General features: G+C 40.1%; 2 protein-coding genes across 3 annotated transcripts in view; one reads left to right on the top strand and one right to left on the bottom strand.

Moving 5' to 3' along the window:
* Positions 1-213: 213 nt before the first annotated feature.
* LOC117494458 (large neutral amino acids transporter small subunit 1-like) lies at positions 214-11042 on the top strand. 2 transcript variants are annotated; one of them, XM_034145385.1, is made up of 11 exons: positions 214-924; positions 1547-2068; positions 2194-2319; positions 4300-4405; positions 4560-4604; positions 4988-5111; positions 5225-5328; positions 6109-6205; positions 6562-6711; positions 8505-8679; positions 8952-11042. In XM_034145385.1, exons 1-11 carry the CDS (start codon positions 849-851, stop codon positions 9026-9028), a joined length of 1602 nt encoding a protein of 533 aa, XP_034001276.1. In that variant the 5' UTR covers positions 214-848; the 3' UTR covers positions 9029-11042. The 2 variants fall into 2 exon arrangements, with proteins under 2 accessions (XP_034001276.1, XP_034001275.1); XM_034145384.1 differs by having other exon boundaries at positions 355-924; positions 1544-2068.
* Positions 11043-13633: 2591 nt separating this feature from the next.
* The window catches only part of LOC117494385 (thymocyte selection-associated high mobility group box protein TOX-like), a 71192-nt gene continuing 58052 nt past the window's right edge, over positions 13634-26773 (bottom strand). The window contains 5 exon segments of the mRNA XM_034145280.1: positions 13634-15293; positions 16208-16347; positions 16935-17321; positions 19060-19140; positions 21471-21701. Coding sequence (XP_034001171.1) covers positions 15263-15293; positions 16208-16347; positions 16935-17321; positions 19060-19140; positions 21471-21701 — 870 coding nt within the window. The 3' untranslated portion in view covers positions 13634-15262.

Raw genomic sequence — 26773 nt, 5'->3', positions numbered from 1 at the left:
TGTTTTTTATCTGGTTAAATAAAGGTTAAATAAAAACAATAAAAACAATTATGAAGCAGTATTGGCACACTTTCTTTGTTGTGCTGAGTAGGTTTGGACCTCTTTGAACACCTGGTGTCAATTTCACAATTCCACAATATGGTGGAAAAATCATCAGGTGATAGAGAAGCGTCATTTGCCTTATCATCATTACTCAGCATTATCTGTCCTGAACATGGCCAGTGGGTATCCATTTTCTCTCTGGTGTTACCTTTCTGCACAACAGGGAAAACAAAGACACTATTTTCCCATGTTGACACCACTAGAGGGAGCGCCGGATCTACAGCATCCTGACTAATGCATTCTGACATGAGAACACAGACACAGGCACACATGGACATAGTGTTTACTACTGGATTAGCAGCAAACAAAAAGCTTACAGCATCACATGGTGGCCCCTCCAAATGGAGCCTGCCAGTAACCTACTTCCCCCTCTGAGCTATCCCATCATCCATTTGGAGTGGGCGTAGGCTCAGGCAGCAGCAGCATCACAAAGGTTCAGCTCCTCCCTGCTGTATCCTGGAGAGACAGAAGGAGGGAGGGAGAGGATCAGGGTCAGATGAATACCAGTGTGAGTGTGACGAAGGCAGCAAATGAAGAGGAGACTGTGTGTACATGTTTGTGAGAGAGGACGAATCAGGGAGGGCTAGAGAGAGAGAGAGTTGGAGGGGGGGGTGGGGGGCATTGTGTGTGTGAAGGAGACAGAGAGGAAACCCAGACAGGAGGAGGAAGAGGACCTTAGAGGGAGGAAGGAAAAGGGGGGCACGAGGGAAAAAGACAAGACAAGAGGACCCAGATTAAGAAGGAAGATGGCTGAGCCGGAGCTGAAATCCAGGAGCAGCCGAGAGAGCGTTGCCAAGGCAGCGAGCCAGGAGAAGATAGGGGGTAGGTAGTGCATGCTCACACTCCTGTAGATACCACATGGTGCAGGGCGGCATTATGCCGCCATGCACCCTGATGCAAAAGTACCTTCAGATTGATGTGGCTATAGAGATGCATCAGGGTGATTTGGGTGTCTATGTGATGGTGAAAGGTGGGATAATGTGAGACGTTGTACACAAATATACAGCTACTGTTTCCTGTCCTTTACTGAAAGTGTAAACACAATAAACTGCTTTTGGGTGTGTCTACCAGAACAGAGGAAGCGGTAAATAAGGGCAATCACCTCAGCCAACAGGTTTTTACAATTAATCATAATTAGCCTGTTTTTTAACAGTTAATGCCAGCAATACCCACATTATTAAACAACAATGCACTATGCTCTGCTGCTTGACACATACAGTAAAGGAAACATTTCTGTTTTGTTTTTGTTTTCATATATGTTTGGTATTTCATTCTCCAAAATGTACCTGCTTAAAATATCTCAACGAAGAAATACTTCAAATAATACTTTTTCACTTTGATCATTCTCTTGCTTTTGTGATCTCTGGCAAAACTAAATGTTCATACCTCAGATGGGAAACTCTTGTCTGAACTTCTGGTTCTGCTGTCCTCTCTCCTCCAGCAGTTGAATCAGAACCAGACCAAGATGGTCTTATTGTGGAGCATCCAGCGTCTCCAACTACCCCCATGGTCCCTTCTCCCACTAGCCCTGCGACAGGCTCTGCCAAAGGGGAGAAGATCGTGCTCAAACGCAGCATCACCCTCTTCAATGGAGTGGGGATGATCATAGGCACCATCATCGGCTCTGGCATTTTCGTCACTCCAACAGGCGTGGTCAAAGAGACCGGCTCAGCGGGGCTCTCCCTGATCGTCTGGTCTGTCTGTGGGGTGATCTCCACCATGGGCGCCCTGTGCTACGCCGAGCTGGGCACCACCATCACCAAGTCTGGGGGAGACTACACCTACATCCTGGAGGTGTACGGAGAGCTGGCGGCTTTTCTTAAGCTGTGGGTGGAGATGCTCATCATCCGGCCCTCGTCCCAGTATGTGGTGTCGCTGGTGTTCGCCACCTACCTGCTGAAACCTCTGTACCCAAACTGCCCCGTGCCCGATAGTGCCGCCAAGCTCCTTGCCTGCTTGTGTCTAAGTGAGTGGGGGTTGCTGGCCTTTAATGTTCTAATTTTTATTTTATTTACAGATGACACATTCACATATTTTACTTTATTCTAGCTGTCTATTCCCCTAATGCCTTATTTGTATGTTTTTCTGTAGCCTCCCTGACGTTTGTAAACTGCATCAGTGTGAGAGCGGCTACCAAGGTGCAGGACTTGTTCACAGCCTCCAAACTGCTAGCCTTGATCATCATCATCCTCTTTGGCTTCATCCAGATTTCAACAGGTGAGTCCTACTTGGTCAAAGTCTACTAGACAGAAACACAGATGTTTAATGTGTCAAATGTTTCTTAAATAAAGACTTCAGGTCCATAAACCTGTGCTGTATATAGCATTCTGTGGCCACAGGTCTACAAAACACACCAACAACAACAGCAGCGTTACATTACAAACTCATTCTATAACTTCAGTTGAAATTGTTTGGCAGCTGAGTTTTACATTTGAATCTTTTTCACTATTTGATATCATATTAAATTTGAAGACTGACGTCTCGATAACGATGCTAAGTTGAGTGGAATGAACAAGTTGATGCTGAGTAAAATCTCCCACAAAACGTTATGGAAAACAAACTGGCTTGGTTTCTCTTTTGTGTCAAAAAAAACGAATGCTAAACACTACTAAACATAATGTGTATGTTTGATAAGGCTTCTGCCAGTATTATCATCATATTATATTAACCTTGGCCAAACAAAATACATGGGTAAACCCTTTTTTGAAACTGTTTTTCACACTCCAAACCATCTTCAATGGTTGAATAAGTGTGTTTTTGCCCCTTCCTAACAAGCATTCTATCCCATCCAATATGAAAAGTGTGTGTTCCCCAGCATGCAGCTGTACACCTTGTCTTAAACCAACTCCCACTTCTTTTTATTACCATCAATACTGTTTGTAGGTTTTACCAAAGTATAGTTAACATCCGTTATTGTCTCAGAGTTTATATAGCGCTGCTGAAACCGAGGTTTATTTCTTTTGTCTCTAATGATCAACAAATTGTTGACTGACACTAATGAGCTCGACCGAGCAGACTGCCCTCCTTTCAGTTTGTTAGCACATCAGTTGCTGAGTCTGAACACAAGGCCTTCTGTCTGCAGCATGATGAGTCTGAGCAAGTGTGCAGCCAAGAAAATGTGTGTGCGTGGGTGTACTTTGAAGTTGAACGCTGATGAGCGTAGTTCATTTAATAAATATCTTGTCTGTACGATGTGAATACAGACAATTTGTAACACAACATTCTAAAATGTATATCCTCATGTAACAGAAATATTGGACGTTTTAGAAACATTAATGCTGCAAAAAAGAGGCAAGTGCTCTGATGAATGCAGTCAGTCATTGTCCTTCTCAATTTGAGCTGAATCTTCCATACCATAGCCCTAAACATGGAGGCTGTTGTGGAGCATTGCAAATCCATCTCTAACAGCAACAGATAGATGTGCTGCTTTTCAAAACTGAGATAGCAAAGCAACTCTAGCTCCAGTCACGACATTCAAAATAAAACCGCGTGGCAATCGTCTGCTCCGTTTTCCATCTGCTGCCCCCCACCCTCTGCCTTTTTTCCCTTCAAGGCCACACCCACTCCCATTGTGCTCCACACAGCGTCGCCATGGAAACTAGGCGGCGAAGCTTGCCGGCTTTCAGAGCACGGGAGAGAAGGACAGAGTGAAAACATTACGTGTGTTTAATAGGCCACCCATAGTCATTACCATCTGAAAGCGACAGGTAGAGGAGAGAACCATGCGATACCTACACACACACACAGTACATCAAAGCAGATGTACCAAACTGCCTAGTTGAAAATGTCAAGCCTGTCAAAGGGCAGGTAGCTATAGCCTGGCCTTCATGCACGAATGAAATGAAGCAGCAGCAGCCATGAATAAGAATCCATTAAATGTCTATGAAGTCACACAGTTAGTTCATGAACTTAAGTTGCAAGTATAGAGAGAGTGACAGAGTTATGTTTCCCTTTCAGTTGTTTTAGATTCCTGTAAATCCTTTTCTGTGTGTGTGTGTGTGTGTGTGTGTGTGTGTGTGTGTGTGTGTGTGTGTGTGTGTGTGTGTGTGTGTGTGTGTGTGTGTGTGTGTGTGTGTGTGTGTGTGTGTGTGTGTGTGTGTGTGTGTGTGTGTGTGGTGTGTGTGTGTGTGTGTGTGTGTGTGTGTGTGTGTGTGTGTGTGTGTGTGTGTGTGTGTGTGTGTGTGTGTGTGTGTCTAGGTGATGTGCCGTACCTGACACTAGAGAAGTCATTTGAAGGCAGTAAACTAGGAGTGGACAACATTGTCTTGGCTCTGTACAGCGGTCTCTTTGCTTTTGGAGGCTGGTAAGGCATTTGCGACCTATTTCAAAATGTTTTACAGACCGGAAATAGTCACGATTTATTTGCAGCAACTGTATGCGGTGCAATACAGATTACAGTTATTCCAGTCTTTATCTAATCGCTGACATATTGTTGAACTCTTTGTATTTGTTTTTAGGAATTACCTGAATTACGTGACAGAGGAGATGATCGATCCAGAGAGGTAACATAAATCTTATGAAGGTTGTTTTGAGCATTGTACATGCCAACCACATGACTTCCCTTATCCATTACTGAGCGTGTTTACCATCAGTTGACTGCATGGAGATACAGTGTTCAAAATGAGTTGATGCCCCTCACATTTGATTGCAATCCAAAAGCAGCCTCAAAAACAGCTTTAGAGCTGAATAAACACATTTAAGTTGTACTGATTGCATCAATGTATTTAGATGTTCCAGTTGTTATGTATTGTGTTAAATAATCTAGAACACTGACCGTTGTAAAATAAAACATATGAATTACTATGGTCACATTTGCCAAACAATTAGACATAATTCAAAATATAAGAGATTGTTCCTCAAATTACCTATTGACCTTTCCCCCTAGGAACCTGCCCTTGTCCATCATCATATCGATGCCTATAGTGACGGTGGTGTACGTTCTGACCAACCTGGCCTACTTCACCACCATCTCCCCTGAACAAATGGTCAATTCTGAGGCTGTTGCCGTGGTGAGAATCATGTCTCTTTCATAAAGTTCCCAAAGCAACAACTCAAAGCCATCAGTTGCATCTTGTTGGTATGAGTAGTGTTTTCTCATTTATGTTGTTGTGCTTTTTGTCAGACTTTCGGGGAGTACCACCTTGGTGGGATGTCCTGGCTGATTCCTGTCTTTGTGGGAATGTCCTGCTTCGGAGCCGTTAACGGATCCCTTTTCACCTCAGCACGGTGAGTGTTTTCACAGAGAGCCGGGGTAAAGGTTAGCAGGGGTTTTCCCTTTAAGACTGCTCCTTTTCTCAGAAAAAGGACGCGCCCCCTCACCCCCCTTAGTTTACTTGGTTAGTTTTGCTCAATTCCTGGAAGTCTTTGGGATCATGATTATGTTGTTTGATCCCATGGGACTCAATAATTGAGCCAAGAATTCCTAATAGTACTGTTTGATGAAACTTCAGACTACAACAAGAACATTTCTGTTCCTGAAGTTGGGATAGTGTGAACTATTTTTAAATTCCCCATAACTTCTGTACCTCTGAACTTATTCTTTGACCAACTTCTACACATATACAATACTCTATCTATATGATCTTTTTACCAGGGAAATATGTTTTCGATTGAGCCTCCCTAGAAACGTATTCGAGTCCCTCTGGGGACTTTACATCATCTCAACTTAAAAGACCTTTGGAGAATAACTCTATATAAGATTTGTATTGTTCCAATACAATAGTTTATAGCTGCTTTTTTTGTTTGGATTGGAAAAAAACGACAGGGAGTTTCTGTTTGTTGGGCTGTCTGTTCAAATGTTTTAAAAAACAAAAGACTGCTCCAACAGGTTAAGGCTCAATATTTGCTTTGTGGATTACATTTCAGTCGCAAATTGGTCTTTACAGGTTCAACACCTAATGTTAGAAGGATGTGCAGTTTCATATACTGTACATTGAGAATGAAACATGTTACATGGGCCAACTATTGCATCACAAAACAACCACTACAAAGCTTTCCCTCTTCCAGGTTGTTCTATGCTGGAGCTCGAGAGGGTCAGCTCCCTGCTGCTCTGGGATTGGTCCACACAGATGTCTTCACACCGGTGCCGTCCCTCATCTTCACAGTAAGACTCCTGCTACCCACAAGAATTATCCCATGGTTGCTCTTGTGTTTTATCAAAGATCACATTTAGAAATTCTGGGTGTGAGAAACAACCTATAATGACATCCAATAAGATTTAATTAAAGGTGGATCAAGCATCAATATTGTTTCTGACAGGTGTCCTCTAGTTAAATATGGTTAGTAGTTAGTTAGTCTTTTTTGTTATTTGTATTGAACACGATTATTTTAAGTAAAAACATCTGAAGTTCACAATGAACGCATGTAGCTTATATATATATTTACATTTATCATGAGGAGCACATGTGTGTGTTAAATGCATAACTAATACAATCTTGTCTTCCTTTTCCCTTGTATCAGTGTTTGCTGTCCATGATGTACGCCATCTCCAACGACATATTCTCTGTCATCAACCTCTTCAGCTTCTTCACTTGGCTGTGCGTGGGTATGGCCATTGCCGGCATGCTCTGGCTGCGCTTTACCAAGCCCGACCTCAGAAGGCCCATCAAGGTAAAGTACCAACGTCTAAAAGGTTGTTTTGCATGTTGCTAAATGCTTGTTGCACTGGAGATTTTCAGGGGATTCTTTTTTAGAGGAATTGAGATTCACTGAGAGGTACACAAGTCAGGTAAGACCTTGGCTTTACCTCAACCTCAGCCCATTTCTTTGTCGAAAGCAACAACATATCTCCTTATAGAGCATCCACTTTTCTTTCTTTTAAAGACAGCACCATTGTTTCACTGCTCTTGTTATTATTTTGAAGAAGAACCATGCTTTGTTTTCAGAATAAGAGGGAGTGGGGTTTAGCTCTTTGTTTCTGTTTCATCATTGGAATATTACGTTGGTTCTCGAGAGCCTTTCATCTTTGCTTTGAGCCTGAGCCATTTGATTTGAAGATGAACCTCTAACAAGGAATTACTATAGCTCGAAATATACTTAGTGTAGGCCTATCCAATTTTAAGTTATCCTCAAGCACACTCGCCCATTTACAACGTATAATATATAATTGCATTATAATTATTGAGGCATAAATGAATAATGATACATAATATTTTGTTGCTTATCATTTGTATTTTTTTTCTGTAGTAATAATGAACTTAAGTGTTCATATAGTTGTGTAGTAAAGCATTATAAATTGTACTAAGGAAGAAGTAGCATTAAATGGAAAAACTTAAGTAAGGTACCTCAAAATTGTACCAAAAAAGTAACACACCTTGTCAGTGCTGTCATCTGCCCCCAGTCACGTGACTTTGTTTACAATCACAGCTGAAAGCAAAGGAAAGCCTCCGGCCTCATATGGCTATGGTGATCATACCAAATGCCCGCCTGGCTTTGGTGGCAAATCCCCGGGTCAATCTGTCCCCGGAAATGTCCCCGTTTTTAAATATGCTTATATTGATTTTGAGTTTTCTCATGGCAGTTAGAGTATAGGGGACAAACCAGGGGACTTTACTTGACACCGTCGGTTATTTACAAAAAAAAACACCTAAATAAATATACTTGTTATTGTGCTTCTGTCTTTCTGTGTCTTTTACTCTGCTCCGTAAACTCCCTCACCGCTCTCTCTCTTTTCTTGATCGCCCTCTCACATACGGGAGAACCCTTCACTGTCCCACTTTATTGTAGGATTTCTGCCATGTCGCTACACTGTAGCGACATGGAAGAAATCAAAGATGGTCAAACTAAAGTGGTACTGTAGCGGCTACAGTACCACTTTAGTTTGACCATCTCTGTTATTAAGTTATGGAATACTAAATAAATAAGCAATTAGATACCTTACCGTTACTGCGCTCATAAAGAATGATAAGAATAAGAATAATGCGTATTGAACTGGTTTAATTCATTAGTGAGTTTATTTAAGGTAATTAGTTAGAAGCCCTATTTTATCAGTAGGCCTATGTCTGCACAGCAGTTACAATGGTCAAACTACATTAAAACCGAATTGTCCCCATTTTTTCTTTAATAGTTACTAACATTAGATGTTAAAAATGTGGATGAATAACGAATTTAGCAGTTGGACATAAAAGTCAACTGAGTGTCACTTGCAATGACAGTGTTTCATGAACCTTATACATAAAAAGAATGTTAGAATTTTCAAAAGGTCTTATGTCTTTTTTCGGGGGGGAGGCCCTTTTTCCAGTTTAGAGCAATAGCCTCTCCAAATGTCTGTGCACGTCCCTGGTATGAAGTCAATAATACATTCTAGAAGATCAGTTCTCTTAAATGTAGTCATTTTTGTCAAACATCAGTATTTTTTTCCTACAGGAACACATACCTACATCTGTCATATCCTCTTTTCTCAGGTGTATCTTTTCATTCCTGTGACCTTCGTTCTGGGCTGTGTCTTCATGATCTTGGTGTCCTTCTGGGCGGCTCCCTTTGAGTGCCTGATAGGCACCGGCATTATTCTCACAGGCATCCCGGCGTACCTACTGGGCTACAAGTGGAAAAAACCCCATGTGATCAAGAAGATGTCGGGTGAGTGAGAGATGTGTTTTTTGTAATACAGTCTTTGTGTATTTGTTCAGGCAAGGCCGGAGAAGCTTCCATTACTGTTTGTTGTGAAATTCATGTGAGAATATTTGCTCGAGTGCAGCTGTGGGCACTGATACATTTGTTTTGTTTGTATAATCTGTGTGAAGAACTTCAACAAAGGTGTTAATCTAATGTTTAATACAAATCTGACAATATTCAACCTGCAGTAACCTAGCAAGAGAAAACAGCTGATGTGATGAGTTGTTTCTCCTCAGAAATCTTCACCATGTTCTGTCAGAAGATTTTCATGGCTGTTCCTGAGGAGAGGGAGCAGCATGAGGCGGCTGAATAACGCTGGACACACTGAACTACATGAAGGACTGACTGTCAATATTATCATCTGAATATGTTTACATTCATTCGCTTATGATTTGGCTAAAGCAGTTTTTTTGTGAAACTTGAACTATCCAGGCAGGGAGCTGTGGAACACATTTGTAATGTGCAAGTGCAGGCTGGAAAATGTTGATGGAGTGTTTACGTATGCTCTTATTTAGCCTTCAGAGTAAAACAGCATATTTTGATTACACTGCAAAATTGGAAAAATATATGTCAGACTCTGACATTTCCCACTTGCCTTTCCTCTAAATTTGAAAGTATTTCCCAAAATGCTAGAACAGGAATGCATTTTGCATGTTAGAAAGTTAATGGAGAGCTGAGTTTATTTAATGCGTGCGTTTGAAGCTCCAAACAATTCACTCTGGTGGCCTAAAACTTACAAGTTAATTGTTAATTTAAAAAAGACTAACAATCAAACTACACATATTTTTTGTATACAGTTGTATAGACTATAAAAACGAACAAGTTAACAGTAAATACATTCTTCTAGTGGACTCATTTGCAGTAAAAAGTAAAAAGACCTTTCCTTAGAAACGTGCAGTGGACAGTATAACAATAGGGTCAGGGTTGGAAGAGGAAATCATTAACAAGCATAGCACTGATTACATTATACTCATAGACTACTAATATTTGTTTTAATGATTCCAATATTTGTATGTTTTTGTATTCATTTGATAAATGAAGTCACAGCACCATGTAAAAGCGCAAGCTAAAGTGAGTTAAAACTGTATATGTCATGTTTCCTGGAGATGTGTTGCTGTGAAGTAGGTCTGTTTGCCCGAGTCGGCGCTCTATATGTGACGATATTTGATGAAATGACTGTGGATACCAGCAGCTGTGGCATTATAAGAAACTAATGACCTGCATAGATGTCATTTTGGTTGTATTTAAAAAGCACCATTGTAGTTTTTGTGTTTTGTATTGCTTGTATCTATGATCTGTGCCGGCTATGTCAGTGCTGATATTCCATTTGTTATGTTTTATTGTTACTATTAGACCAGAATGAATGTTGCAAATTAAGTGACATCAGTTTTGCCTTTATATTTTACTGATAAATTCTTACTTTTTAACTGAATATGTGAGGTTTTCCCAAAGTTATTGAAAGCACTTTTCAAGTCTACTTAAGATGCCAGAGGAAAATATATGGAGGTTTTGTTTGTTGGGAAAAGCTTATAATAGAGATTCCACTTTAACTTCACAAAGTCTGGGTTTTGCCATTACATCTACCAAAATTGTTAATAATAATTCATACTGATTGAAGACAAAACAAAAAGATATGTGCCATTCCTCCAAAATACATTTTAGGTAAAGCTTTCGGAAATAGTCTCCAACATTTTAATTGACAGATAAAATGTGGTGTTTCTCTTTTGAGAAACACAAGCACTCCTCAAAGATCATTGTGTTAGTAAAGGGAATTTGGAGCAAGGCAGCACAACAAAGTGGACAAATATCAATCGAAATAAAAAAATACCACCATGGATATACATCATCATACATAAAGGTAGAAGGAAGAACGTGTAGTCTGCTAGAGCTAAAGAAAAGTTGATGGGAAAGTTTATTGAACATTTGGGAACATAATGCACCTTTTCCACTACACAATTTATCAATGTTTAACTGTTAGATAGCTATGAGCACAACAGTAAACAGCATAATAGTTCAAGAATTAATCATTTATGTGCCCTTTATTACAATCTCTGAAACACATATTTTATCATTGATTGAATGAAAAAATTGTTTATAAAGACCACATCATATATTTCATGTCATGCAAAACATACTGTATCTCAACGTACAAAGTGGTACTGTTTGTATAAGTAAATAAGTCCTTTAAATGTATAAACCTAATGCAAATGTTATGGAGAAAAGACTAGTATAGCACATTTTGTATCTAAAAAATGTCATTTGTTGCGAGTGTTGTATGTCAGTGACCTTGGCGGGTGTCTGTAACAATAAAAATATTTTTGTTCAAAGTTGTTGGTGTTTAGTTTAGCCAAAATGAAAGTTTCCTAAGAAGGTTCTTCACTGTTGCGTAAATGAAGAGCCCTTATAAACTTGCATCAGTTAACAACAAGGCCAGCCCCAGCCCAGAACAAGCAATCCCACGACACGAGAGAGCCTTTAAACAAATGGGGATGTTTCACAAGCATGATTTTTCTCAAAATGTCGTAAAGCAGCTGTATCATCTCAGCCATCAAGTGTTTGGGTAGTGATCTGTATGAAATGCTCTGTCCTCTGTTGTATGTCGTGTCTTGTTTATATGCTTTCAGACAATGGTGCTGCCAATGTGCTGTCTGTGCTGTAAGGAGAGTTCATTTCCGTCTGAAAAGGAAATGAGATGGTCCAATGGCTACTGATAAAACCAGTAGCAGTACTGATAGAGACAATATTAGAGATGGCAGATTGGACAGGCAAGGAGCTAATATTGCACAAGTGACGTATAGTGTATTTTGATACCTTCTGCAAAAATTAACGGCATCAAAAAGAGAATTGACTTGGAATACTAAACTATGGCAGTTTTTATGGCATGCTAAAATATGCAATTGGAAGTAGTATGTTGAAAAATCTGAAAAGAACGACACAGTATAATGTACCAAAAAAAAGTAACGCTATAGTAACATAATATAGAATTTCGATAAAATAAGTAGTGGCTCAGTCTGTAGGGACTTGGTCTTGGAACCGAAGGGTCGCAGGATCACGTCCCGATCGGACCAAAAAATATGGAGTGAGCTGGTAGCTGGAGAGGTGCCAGTTCTCCTCCCAGGTCACTGCCGAGGTGCCCTTGAGCAAGGCACCTAGCCTCGATCTGCTCCCTTGGCGCCGGGTATTTGGCAGCCTTTCTACTCTGCCACCTCTCACTGCATGTGTGCATGTATATCCTCCCCTGTGTGTGTAATGTGTGTAAACACAACAGAGTGGAGAAAGAAATGTCCCTGTAAGGGATTAATAAAGTAGGTCTTCTTCTAACATGTCGGAAATATGAAAAAAAACAACATAGTATGTAGAAAAATCTGAAAAATGTCAAAGTGTAGTACAGTATGTCGAAAATATCAGAAAAAAGTGACAATGTAGTATGAAAAAAAGAAATAGTATAGTATGTCGAAAAAAGTCATAGTATAGTATGTCGAAAATATAAAAAATGTCTTAGTATAGAAAAAAGTAATAGTATAATGACAAAAATATCAGAAAAAGTCATAGTATGTCGAAGATATCAGACAAAAAGACATAGTATAATATGTCGAAAATATGAAAAAAAGGAACATAGTATCGTATGTCGAAAATATCAGAACAAAGTAATATGTATGTCGAAGAAATCTGATTAAATGACATAGTGTACTATGTTGAAAAAAAGTCATAGTTTAGTGTGTAGAAAATATCTGAAAAAAATCCTAGTATAGTATGTTGAAAAAAAGTCATAGTATAAAAATATTCATAATATCAGATTCAACAACATATAGTATGCCATACAAATGAACAGTATAGTAGTATGTCTAAACGAAATGAAAAAAACAACATAGTAAAGCTTGTCGAAAAAAATGTGGCATGTTGAGTGATTCACCACCAGGACTGCACGTCACCAGCAGATGGCGACAGAGGAGCATCAGAAGGAGAACAGGAGCGGCCCAGTCCAGTCCTCACTGCATCAGCCGTTACAGTGTTCATAACACATCGATCTTTAAAGCTATATGAAACATTATTTTTAGTTTTCCTCTCCATGCATTGGCATTAAAAGTATATCCTGCTGCTTAAATCCATTTTAAGGGTACTTTTGCAATTCCCCTTCTTTAGATCCCCATCTGAAACCTGCACAGGAATTGTACAGCTGTTGGATAAGTATAGTTATGACGATTGAAGAACCGTTGATGTATTTTATTGTCATTAAAGCATATCAGTATTATAAAACGAGTAAGTCATTGAGCTGAAACAGAGTGATTCTTTGCGGTTTGGAAATGAAAAACGATGTGGTAGGTTTTCCTAATAAACTCTAGGGGGCACTGCGTCATCATCAAGGAGAAAGTGAGAGAGAGGGAAAGAGAGAGAGAGGCTGAGTGAGAGAGAGATGGGAGAGGGAAGAGGGAGGGGGAGAGCAAAAGAGAGGGGGGGAGGGATGATAGATTCCATTTCTATTCTACCTTTAATCCAAGTGTGAAATTCATAAGTAAAATGCAGTCCTATTTTTCTTCTCAGGTAGTTCTCTGAAAGGCCGTGTACTGCGGCATCAACGCTGAGTTTCATCCTCACACCTTTACCAGAAATTACAACCAGCGGGCTAAAAATGTTTGCTTGATATACTTTATTGATCATGTCTGGTTTTATGAAAAGAAAAAAAAGAGTAAACCGTGGAAAGGTTAGAGTTTAATAAAGGTATGGAAGCCCTCAACTCCTCCTTTCATGAGCCAGGTGACAGCGGTCACATTAACTTTTGTACAACATCAAAGATAATTCTCCTTATTACCGTCAGACATATGCAGGCTAGTGCAGCTATTGGGTGCTACTTATCATATAACTAATGAATGTGTTCGGAGTCAGAAACCAAATGATAAAAAACACTCACATTCATTTCTCCACTTTAAACATTTTATTACAGACAAAAGAAAACAAAAGAAGTATTTGTGACACAAAATGAATCTAATGCTGGTACACTGGTCCTGCACCAATAACAATTTCTGAAAAAATATTTATTATTCTAATAATTATGTTGTTTGATCAATAATAATAATAATAATAATAATAATGCACCCTGATCAAAATAAGCCAAAAATGTTACTTCATATCATTCATAAATAGATGTGAAACCTGCAACCAAATTAAATAGAATGACCATATTGTAAAACATATGATATTCAACAAAACAAAATGGGTTCTCTCATCACTGGCTTTTTACAAATTAAAGAAGTACATTTGGCAGGTTTATACACAAACTTAAAATATCTACTCCCATGACTGTTCCTCCGAAACGCAAATCCTGCTACAGTGAAAAAACAAAATATCTTCAGAATTTTTTTTCTTCACAAAAAATTATAAAGATGAGTTCAACACAATTCTAAAACACCTAATAAAACTAGTCAAAAACTTTAAAACCCACTGTTATGTTTTTTTTTTCTTTAGTAACATTTCACATTTAAGCAACTTTTTTTTGTATTCACCTGTACAAGTGGTGTCAGGACTACGGGTAGGTGGGCAGGGTTACAGGTGGGGGCGGTCCTTATTGACCGAGAGTAGGAGGAGCTAAAAGGAGAGGTATCGACCTTTGACCCCTACAGTTCTGTAACGTCCTGAGGCCATGTGAAGAGAGTGACACTCTCTATCAGAGCTTCACCAGTTAAGAAGGAAATGGAGAATTTTACAGTCTCTGCATTTCTCTCTCGTTTGGAGAGAAACAAGACCAGTGAACACAGTTTCAACACAACTTTTAGTGTGTGTATTCCCTCACTGAATCCACCTGCAAGAAAATCACATAACCAAACAAAAATTATGTTTAAAACAAAAGAAAGCAAGGGACTGCAGCTAAATACACACATAAGAGGGATCCATTTTGGTGATATTTACAATCACTCTGTGAGAAAGAAAGGAAAAGAGGGAGTCCTTTAATAGGGGCGAGGATGATTTACAAATGTCTTAAGTGTAAGTGACTATCTTCATTATAATTTCACTTTGCTTTTACTCAGTCGGGGTGTTTCAGTCTGTCCTGAAGTACATCCACCCCTGCTGAGGCGACTATATTCTATATTCCTGCATTAGCTTTTCTACCCGAGACCCCTATGCTTTGAGTATGCTTAGAGCATTTCATCTCCCCATTGAGGGCAGTCCATGGCAAACACAGAGTAATGGAGTGAAGAAGAAAGAGAGCATCTTTCAAAAATTCAAAACAGAATGAGAAGACTTTTTTTTGGTCTTCATTTCCAGTATGTTGGCATGAGCTTAAAGCTTACTGCCCTTGCAAAAAACTGAAAGTTCACTGATAAGTAAAAAAGCAACAAATAAAGAAAAAAGCAAGAGAAGTGCCCCAGGCTTCTGGCCGATCTAAGTGCTTGGCAAATAGGTGATGTTACTGTAGCAGTCTTTGGGATTTTCGAAATCCGTCACAAAAAGAAAAAAGAAAGAAAAAGGAAATGGTGTAGAAGCAGATACATCGATGACGTTGTTATGGTGGAAAGCTCCCTGGAGTCTGACATTTGGAGGTCTTTCAACTTCAAGTGAGGTAGAGAGGCTTGTCCCGACCACTGCGGGAGGAGAAGAAACTGTATTAATGTATGTCTGGATACAAGTGAAAACAATGATCGACTAGTTGTATTTCTGTTTATCCTATATTTCACCAGGAAATCCCAGTGAGAGGATGAAATCTATTTCAAGAAAGACAGGGCTAAGAAAGACGCTCAAAAACATAAAAGCTGTCGACAAACAGGAGACATCAATTAGTATAAAGAAAACTACAAAAGTCAGAATTTGCAGTTAACTTCGTACTCAAAATGTCAAATACAGAGTCTGTTCTACAGTTATCTTAACTGACACACTGGAAATAATTCAGAACGCTCCAAAACTACAAACTACTATGATCTGACACTGAGGGAAAAGGTTTAAGCAAAGACTCAATCGACTTCAAAGAGCATCAAACATGATTTGACCCAGGCGTGATCCCATTTGACATACAGATGAATCAGCTCTAAATACAGGAGATACTGACTTCCAGCACTGCTGCCTCTCGGAATAGCAACACCAGTTTCAGGTGCGAGAGAAAATAGCATTCATCTTGTACCTGCTTGAATAGCTTGATTCAATAAGGCAACGTGTGCTGAGCGAAACACAGGGAAACTTAATTGGATGTCACACTTTTTTCCAAGCTCGGAAATAGCATTGTTCTACCGCTGCATTACTCATTTGAATTTCGAGAGGATGCTTTTCTTTAGCAGAGAAATCACCGTTTATGATTAATACTGTCTGAGTGTGAAGTGGTTTAGAGCAGCTCATTTGGAAAATGAGTAACTGTCAGACAACTACTTAATATTCTCAATAATCAAATGTCCTGCATTTGATTTATTCTGGACCATCTTTTCATGGCTACCTTAATGTTATCTCTTCTTCACCATCATGTCCATTTTACATCATTCATAAGTACCACACACTGTGATGAGCTCACCCGCAGTGGTTGGGTCCACAGTCCCTGTTGCAGTACTCGCTGTCCCAGTCAGGGTTCTGGCCATGCACCGGGTTAGGGGCCCCTGGAGACTGTGAGCCCCCGACACTGTTCTGGTAATCAGCCTGAATATGGGAGAATCCCTGTGGATCGGAGAAGAGTGGGGAAAAAATTGTTAAATCCTTCCAGCTTTGAGATGGCCAGCCATTAGAGTTTGCTGAGGCATGAGACTGTATAAGGCCAAATGTTGTCAATGGTCTGTATCAGTTGATTTTGAGTTTAATCTTATATTTGGTTACAACCTCCTGCTGGAATCGAGATTATAGACTCAGAGAGAAAGGGTAGTTGATACAGTATTTGGGTTGTTTCTCACTAAATAAGTAAAACATATTTAAAATATATATTTTTGTCAGACTCCTTTGTTCCTCTTCATTGCTTCATGCATGACTGAGGCTTGTTATTCAGTACAATTATATTAAATTGAGTTTTTTCTTATTTCTTTCTGATACTGATACAAACAATAAATACAAAAATAAGGCTTTAGAGTATGACATCAAAAATAAAACAGAAAACAAAGGATACATATGTTAATGATTATAGGTAAATAGCAATAATTAAGAAATAAAAGTCCATGTCATTTCAGGTGATCAGGTACATTCAGTGCTTTAGCAGATGTGTTTCATCACATCCATGTTTCAATTTTTTTCATTTTGATAATGGCCACACCAACCTGTTGGCCAAGAGGAGGGGAATGCAGCCCCATTTGGTGTGAGATGATTGGCTGCGACTGCTGCATGCGGATTGGCTGGTTGAGCAGGGAGCTCTGATGCAGGGAGAGCTGGGCGTGGGGGTGCAGAGGTGGGCTGATCTGGAAGGGAGATGGGGGAGAGGCACTCATGCTGGGGCGCAGCATCTGGGACTGGCTGAGGGTCTGGGCCAGGGTGTGGCGGGGGGGCCCTACGTAGCTCTGGAGGTCTGACAGGGGGAAGGTGCCCGGCGGGCCCAGGTAGGGTGAGGTGGGCTGGGGGGGCACACTGTACAGGGGCTGCTTCGGGGGCAGCATGTGGGAGGACTGGCTGGTCTGCTGGGCACTTTTTGGTTCAGGATCATTGTATGTCTGTGGATGATAAAAACGGAATGTTATTAAGATCCCTTTCAATAATAAAAATGTAAATCACATTCATTATCATTCATCAAGCTTGGATCACAAAACATCTACGCTTTAGTTTTTTAATAGAGGCATCCATTACACTTTTTTGTAAGTGTAATGGATGCTGCTATTAAAACAAATGTAGCCCTGCATATTCAAAGGAAGCTTCGCTGCTTAATTTACTGTAGTTATATCAGTTGACAACTAAAGTGTATTTGTTACAACAGCAGCATGGATAACCAAGGAATTACTTTCTGCCCTTACTTGTTGTTGGACTGGGAAATTGGCTTATTCACTTTCTCGCTGACAGTTAGAGGAAAAGATCAACAGAGTCCGGCAAGCTGTTACCCCGTTTCCTGTATTTTTGCTAAGCTAAGCTAACAGTCTTTCGGCTTCAGCTTCATATGTAACAAACCAACATGAAAGTGGTTAAAATGTTCCTATCTAACTCTCTGTAAGAAAGTCATTTCTCACAATGTTCAACTTTTCCTTTAAAATGATCAACAGTCAAACGTTATAATGACAAATCGTTATATTTGAGAAATATATGAGAATAACACCAAGGTGTGCTTTAAAAGAAAACCCCAAACTTCACCAAAATCACCCAAACTTGACCTTTAACTTGTTTTTGGACAGTATCACTTTGAGCAGGTGCAGCACCTACAACATACCCCCCTACTCCACCCGTCCCACCCTCTACAGGCCCCTATGATAAGATGTCAGATTGCTCATCTCCAGCCATCAGTGTTGATTAGAACGTAATGGAGCCCATTTGTATGAATAGGGCTAGGGCTGGGGTAATGATCAATAGACACCTTGACAGATAGATGGGAAAAGGACACACACAGACACACAAAGACACACATACACACACACACACACACACACACACACACACACACACACACACACACACACACACCCACACACACACACACACACACACACACACACACACACACGGGATCACAGGCAGAGAAATGAGGCTGTTTGCCTGCAGAACAAATGGAATGACAAAAGGAATCTTCCCCTCACTACATTGTGTGTTGTTAATACAAGACGGCACTAAACAATGCAATCCGAAGCCCTCCTCCTTGCCTTTCTATATTCCCAGGGCTACTATGCTGGTGCATACAAGACGCCATCATTCACTTGAAGAAAAAGGGATGTCATAGATCTAAATTAGCAGGACGGTGTCAGCAGAGGAAACGGCAGAAAAGCCTATGATTGCTTGCATTCATTCGGATGTACTTCCTGTTGTAGATGATGAGATGGAGGAAATCGATGATCTAACACATGACACAGGTGTCTGTTAGTGTAAGATCCATTCAGGGTTTGAATTTTCTAATGATACATATAAACAACCTGATATTATGAATAGCCTGTGAGGGTGAAATGTATTTTCTATCCTCAATCTTTCCTAGATGTGTTGGCCATATGCTTGTTCTGACCCCTCCCCCAACGACATCACCATACCGACTACAATCCCCAACCCCCAACATCTGCACCCTATGGAAATCAGGTATTGTTCCAAATACGGCCTGCTCTTTTGCATCAAGTTCCCCCCCCCCCCTCCCCACCACCTCCCCTCCCCTCCCCACCACCTCCACCTCATCCCATGGAGGCCCCGCCCAGCCCATTAACAGGGATTTTCCATCCAATCCATCATCAGTTTTAGCCAGGGTCTGTGTGTCATAAGCGTTACCTTGGAAACCAGACTGGCTCGGTACGCGGCCAAGGCTTTCAGGTACTCTTTCTTAGCCGCCTCGGTTTTCCTCTTGTACGCCTGTGAAGAGAGAGAGAGAAAAAAATCAAAACGATGGGCTTCGGGTGAGAGGAGAGGTTGACATGCTCATAAATGTGCAGACACACATGTCTCTCAAAGCACACACACATACTTTTTATCTAACACTTTCTTAAACACATCACACACACACACACACACCCTTAATGTTTCCCTTTCCATCAGAACCAATGGCACAGAACACCTCTATTTCCTCATCACAGCACTAAAACTCCCTCATCTCAATGTGTCTCCATCTATCGTAGCAACACATCATTTCCATTCCAATCCACCTAGAGAAATGAACTGGAACTTTCTCCCTCTCCTCCCCTCCCTCCTCCCTTTTTCTCTTTAGCACGACAATAACGCTCCTATCAGCATACTGACATTAGTGATACTCCAGAATGGCTGTTGTCATTTGGCACATTAGGATGCTATTCCTGCCTGTATATGAGTTTTGTTCGAAAGTGCCTTCCATATTGTTAGTGTGGTATAGGAACCTCTTTTGTCATACCACTAACTGCTGATGCTGTGTTAGAGTGTGTTTGCATAAGAATGTGGGCTTATATGGATGTGCAGTTTTGCATGCAGGTATCTTTTCCAGGTATTGTCGGTGTAGGATGTCAAGTGTTTGAAAATGGGGCTATTAGCTATAAGGGCTAGATGCAAAATTATGTCTATTATGCAAAGCAAAAGCGAGAGAAAAGTGGGTTTTGTCAGTAGTAAACCAAAGTTTGCATTCCTGTAGGGCTGGAAATTACAAAAAAGCCCTAGTGCTGATACCAAAATTGATTATTTGATCAATACTTTACACTTGGACAAATTTGTTTATTTCTGCTAAGCCTTACTTTGGCAAAGGAAGCTTTACCTTAATACCTTTTGCTTAATTACAGAGGGCAAAACTGGTAAAACTCAAATGTATGAAAGAAAGTATCTTATACCAAAAAAATTGATAATGCCAGCTTTTGTTACTTGACAGTCTTCTACACTTGGTGCTACGAACACATTTAGTTTCTCGCCTATTTTGTGTGCTTGGTGTGTCTGCCAGAGAAGCTAAGCTCCATAAGATGCAATTGTGAAAATATGGTGCTTTAAATATACGGAATAAAGTGGAATACTGTCTTTACACAGTATCCTTTGTTAAAAATAAACCTTCCTCATCCCAAGAGAATTGCTGATAGCCAGAGAAGCTAGAAACTGTTGTTTCTCTTGGACCTTAAAACACCATGACCTCCTGTAACTCGTCATCATTAGCATTTCATTCATTTTAACTGCTGAGCTGGAGTTGACATTAAATAGCTACAAAAACAATAGACTACTCTTCCTGGATAGCCAAGATGCCCTTCAGCTAAATCCAAGGACATGACAATGGTGAGGGGGGGGATCACTAATTCTGTATTCTAGGCAGGATCAAAATAGCAGGCGAGAGATATAAATAAAGAGAGTGGAAATGAGAACTTCACACATCCCTGCTTGTCAGAGGGCCAATGAAGATGCATGGTCTGGAGGCATCAGCTATTGAGGCAGAAGGGAAACAGAAAGTGTGGACCATACCTGGGCCTGGAGCTTTGAGGGAATTTGGTATGGCACAAAGGATTTTCACTATTTCCATATCATTTTGGAAAATCCTTTTTAGTTTTTAACGCAAACTAAGCTGCTCAGAAAAACTCAGAGGAAACTCTTTGCATTTGGAAACAAGAACACTGATGAGAGTTTGTGTTTTCCTTCTTGTGTTCATATGTGATTGTTTGCTTTTGCAGGTGTGCACTAGCATGTTGATGTGAGTAAATCTACCCACTGCCTAAAATATCCGTCCTACAGTAGTCTCCTGAAATCTCCCCAAAGTGTGTTCTATATTTCTCCCATATTGACTATTTGTTGCTTGTAAAATGTCTCAGATTGTTTTACGTCTGCCGTTCCACAGAATACACAACCTTCCCCTCCTCTCTGTGCTTGAATTACATTTAGCAAGAAAATCATTTTTATGAGAGTCAGGGGAGTGGGGATAAACGGATGGATTATCTTTAGAAAGAGAAGAACTAGCTCATTAAGGTGAGCTGTATCTCACAGCAATGTTCTGCTAATTACACAGCACATAAGCCAAGGAAAGGCTGCTGTAGCACACATGCCATCTACTGGTTAGACCAGAATGAGACGGTGTACATTTGAGTGTATTTGTAAAAAGAAGTGTCACATGTGGAGGTGAAAGTTGAATCTTTGGCTTGAAAACGTCCTTTTGGGCTTGTCAATAATAGTTAATGATAGCGTATGGCTGTCATCAATTTTGATCCACTTTATTGTTTCAGATACAAAAAAACCTGCATGTTTTGTACCTGCTTCTGTTCCTCTCCCAGGCTATCCCACATGGAAGCCACAATCTTGGAGACATCCCCGAAAGTGGCGTTGGGGTTTGAGCCCTTGATGGCCGCCTGGGTGTCTCTGAAGAAGAGCGCGTAAGCAGACACAGGTTTCTGTGGCTCGTTGGGGTCCTTCTTCTTCTTCTTCTTTTGAGGTTTGGGTTTGGGCTTCATCATTTCTGCTGAGGCCCGCTTCTCACTGTTTATCTATGGTTAGAAAGAAGGAAAGAGAGGAAGGGTAAGACGAGAGACAAAGTAACAAAGACATTGGTGCTCATAAAACAGAAATGTACTCTTTAGGTGCAGCTGCTACAGAATGAAGCATGATTAGACTTTCAGTATGCAGGGTATTTAAGGGCATGATTCATTGATTGGATATGATTTTTGCAAGGTTAAATATACGTCTAAAAAACCTTCAGCATTAAACACTTTGCACATGTCGCTCAGCTTCATTGAAATAGCAGAATAGGACATTCAATTAACGTTGAAGAGAGGGTGAAAGCAGCAGAGTTCTGTGAAAAGCAGCTTGTTCGGAGAAGAGAAAACAGATCAATTAACGGACATGGCTGAATGAAGACTAACAGAACGTCAGTGAGACAGGTTAGCCTCTGGGGTGTTGGAGGGGGAAAGGGAGGTGTAGTTGAAGAGAAACGGTCCAAACACGGGGTAGGGAGAAAGAGTCCAAGGCTAATTAAAATCTCACATTGGTATCACTTTATCAGACGCTGGATTCACGGATATTTTCAGATTCTCTTTCAATCATTGTCTTTTCTCTTTCATGTAGATAACAAAGCATTAAAGTCAATTTTCGGAGGAAACCATAAAGAAAAGGATTAAATCTATATATTTTTAGAATGTACCCGGTTGGTTTGTCAACAATACCACACTGCGATTTTGCTACACTTTCAGGAGGCAGCTGCTCACATCTGTGTGATGTACTCGATCCAATACACATGAATACAATTTCATTTTCCGTGCAGGGCTTTGACGGGGAGTCAAATCCAGGTCACCTGATCCTGGTTGTGATTCTATATGGAAATTGCCTCCTTTGCTGAGGAGAGAACACATCAAGCACGGGAGAAGGAGAGAGAGGAAGGGAGTGGGGAGCGACAGAGAGGAAGATAAGGAGAAAGAGAGAGAAAAGGTGAAGCTGAGGGAGGATGGTGAGGAAGAAGTGACGGCTTGATGTTGTCATTAGTATCCGTGGAACATCCGTTAACCTGATTTCTGGGTTGCTATAAAGGCAGGAAATAACAATCCAATTTCCATCCATATAATAGAAGGTATAATGACATACTGAATATATAATGATATACATTGGTATTATGTCAAATTAAGAATGTTTATGTGCACTATTTACGGGTGAGGGGTTATGGAGAGTAACTCAAATGTTGCTTTGAGTGAAATGAGAGTGAACGCCTATTTTGGGCAAAAGAAGCCCTTCTCCCAGCCTAAGGTCCTATTTCATCAGGTTGCATTTTAGATATTTTAAACAGCTTTGAACGTTCCCTTTCATATTCTACTGATCCTGTGTTTCAGTGTTAAAACTCAGCAGGGGGGAGAACAAACCATGAAAAAGATGTGTCCCTGTGCGAGTATCAAACAGAAACTTGAGGACATTTAAAGACGTTCACATCAATCTAATGCATACTTATCATGGGATTAAGCAACAGCCATGCTTTTCCCTTTAACTGTCAATTGGAAAGCAGGAAATGACTGCCTTTGAAAATCACATTGTTTCAGCAAAGCAATTGCAGCCAAACAACACAATGTATTCTACACAGCATGAAATTAACTAATCAAAATTCAAGGTCCAGGAGCACATTTGGTAACTGAAGAAAAACTTCAAAATGGCTTTTGTGCTGCGCGGGAGAGAATAGATGTTCTCATTCTGGGTGATGCGAAAGTATTGCTTGTCTATTTCACAGCTTACAGGTAATATTCATTTTTTTGTTAGTACGCCTGGTTTCATAAAAAAATAATCATCCCTCACTTTTAGGCAATGAGGCAGAAGACAGGCATTTGAAACGACATCTGTTCCACTCAAGCCTTTGAAGTGAAAATAGAATACACTGAAGGTAGAGCTCATGGAATGACAAAATAGAAAAAAAGAAGGCCAAATAATCTGCAGGAAAATTCACATGTATTCAGACAGAGGGAAGAGCAATGGCATAAAACAGCTCGCAGCTACATGAACAACGGGCATATTATTTCATTTCTTTAATTATTTTCCTCCCTTATTGTGCGAGGTTCATATTGTGAAATGATAGGAGGCCAGCAACTGAAAGGCTGAAAAGAATACAGATACAGCACATCTTAAAGGAGTCAAATCAACCTAATCTCCATTCACTGCAGTGTAACAGTGTTACAGGAGAAATCCATCTTTAGATACCGTGTTGGGACATTAACAATTTAGGATTTTTAATCTGAACTAATTGTTTTATTAACCTATCTCATCAACCTAAAGGGCTGTCATTTGTTTCCTTCAATTCCCAGAAGAAGAACAAAAGAATCCAAGAGCGGGTGGCAGCCTCAATGCAAAAAAGGCCAATTAAAAATAATCTATTATTCATATTATTTACCACAGTGGTTTTAGTTGTTGGCTTTACAAATGACTGATGATTGATAAACAAATACGCACCACATATCCACTATACAGCATCAAGCTTATTCTCATTGTGTTCTGTAGGATGGTACAGAGAACAATAATGATTATGACAGCTGTTGTTGTCAGTTGAGAAGAGTCACATCCCTTATTCATAACGCAACATCTTGTGGCTGCACTGCATTCTGGTCTATTTTCTGATACTGTCACAGGAGAGATTGGTATCTGGTCTTCTTCCACGATGGATTTCTCCCAGTGTGACTGCTGAAGCAAAATCAGTCTGTAAAGTAACCCTTTGATTCGGATGTGCTGACACTGGATCTTGACATTTAACATGCATATTTGAGACTATTGGACATTTATCTTCTGTATCAATCTTGTTTTGCTTGAGTAACCCAGATTTGACATGGAGTCATTTTTATACTTTTGGGCAGAGATCAATATTATTGGAAAATGTATGAATATCCTGCAAAACCCAGCCTGGTTTACATGTTTAAGCTATATTGGTTATAAGTATTTTCTCCTCACCTATCCCTCCATTAAAGGTAGGGTAGGTAAGTTTGAGAAACCGGCTCGAGATCGCTAGAATTTGAAAATACACAACCGGAGAAAATCTGCCACTTCCTTACAGAGCCCCTCCTCCAACACACACGAACGCGCACATGACCAATGAGGGCACGAGATAAGTTTGTGCACAGATGGAAGGCTGACAGGCAGGTAGGCCATCCAGCTATTTTAGCCGGGCCGGCTAAAATGATTGGTCGTGCTTTTTACAGTACTACGGCTTCCACAGATGACATTTCTTTATGGATTTTTTGTCAAAGCACTTAAGATATTCATTGCTATCGGGATGTTAAGAGCATTCCATGGAATATAACAAAAAGTGTATCTCGAGCCGGTTTCTCAAACTTACCTACCCCTACCTTTAAGGTGTCCTGATTAATCAGAAGGAGTCTCTCCTGCAAGTTTGTCTGTATTTTCATTATATCAGACATTTGTGTCAGACATTCAGATATATCCCTTCATCTTCCAAGGCACTCAGGAGCAGCAGTTTTCTAATTAGAATTCAGTATTTCAGTTCAGTAACATAAACTGCAGTGAACATGTGCCGAGTTCTGCTTCAGGTCAATCTCTTCTTCTTTATCTATCTTGCTCTAATTTAACTGTAGCATATTTTGGGTGATATCGTGCCGATAAGAATGCATTATCAAGCCTATACTTCTCATCGGGAAATTATGATGATATGAAGTATCTTTTCAGATAAAAAACATGTGCAAAACAATAATATAATCCACATTTCTCAAATGTTTAATTCTGTCCAAACATACACAGTCCATGCAATCGTTTTGCCTAAATACAATTTACATCTATAATCAGGAGCATTTTAATTGTACCAATTAAAATAAAACAATATTGGGAATCTAAGCATAATATTTGGTGCTTGGCAATTTTTTTAGACAGTATTATTTACGCAATTTGATTTTTTTGCTCTTCTCCAACAGAGGAGACAATGCCTGATTGATACTGAGGCTGAAAAACAAATTCACTTCAGCTATATTATAAAGACCACAAAGTGACAGCCAAAAAAAAGCACAGAGGTGTTGTACGAGCACCCTGTCCTGTACAGAGCAGCACATTCTAAAAGTATTTGGTACACAGGTTTCTAGCAAAAGACTAAACTATAGTGTCAGCCTTAGCTTGCCCATCCCATCAGCATTTCTGTTGTCTGAGTGGTGGCGGCGGATGTGGGGAGACAGATAGGGAGGAGGGGGTAGCTGTAATTCTGAATGGACAGCACTGCACTGGCAAGACAAGATTAGAATTGACAGCCTGATAACTGCGTCACTATCAAAACAGGGAGAGAGAGAAACAGAGAGAGAGGGAGGAGTGGAGGGTGTGGGATTCAAAGGGAAAGAGAGACAGAGTTGATGTAGAGAGAGCAGATAAAAGGAGGAGGGGAGGTGAAGTGATGTAGAGAAAAGAGGGTTGATAACAAAAAGAAGGACGGGCGCAAACGCAGAAACCGACAAGAGTTTAAGAGACATGAAAATTAGACAATAAAATCAGGTAATAGTATGGGAGAGTATAAAATTGTTTGTCCAATCACCACCTCTTGAATATATGTATCATCATCATCATCACCATCATGTACTCTGAGCAGCAAAGTGGAAAGTGGTGCATGGTGTATTGATTTCAAAAGGCCATAAAAACAAACAGGAACTACTCAGAGGTGATGCACAGACACACTCTCTCTTTACAGTGATGGTCATTACACCAACACACGATGCAGAGCGCGACACTGAATCAAATCTGAATGCCATCCACTTCCAAAGTCTATAACACTTCTGTGGATATCAAGCCAAACAACTGTAAAATGGGAATATTCAAACACACAGTTGCTCTCAGTGTGTTGTATACTCTGTGGTACGGAGTAAGTGTGCAAACATCAACAGAGAGTACAAGACAAACCCATTTTTACATGCTAGTTTTTGCAGAATAGTGTCTCAATGTGCACTGGCCTGAGGAATGAGCAAGTACAAGAACAAGTACTACTCAGCACCGACTGTGATACAGAAGTGGCTCTTTAAAACTGCAGTTCAAGAACATCAATCAAAGATTGGTATTGAAGTCATCTTTGATCAAGGAGTGACTTGGAAAGAAGCTAGTAAAAGTA

Source organism: Trematomus bernacchii, unplaced genomic scaffold (genome assembly GCF_902827165.1).
Source record: "Trematomus bernacchii unplaced genomic scaffold, fTreBer1.1, whole genome shotgun sequence".
Lineage (NCBI taxonomy): Eukaryota > Metazoa > Chordata > Actinopteri > Perciformes > Nototheniidae > Trematomus > Trematomus bernacchii.
The sequence above is the reverse complement of the archived record's forward strand: the minus strand, read 5'-3'. Positions and strand labels throughout refer to the sequence as shown.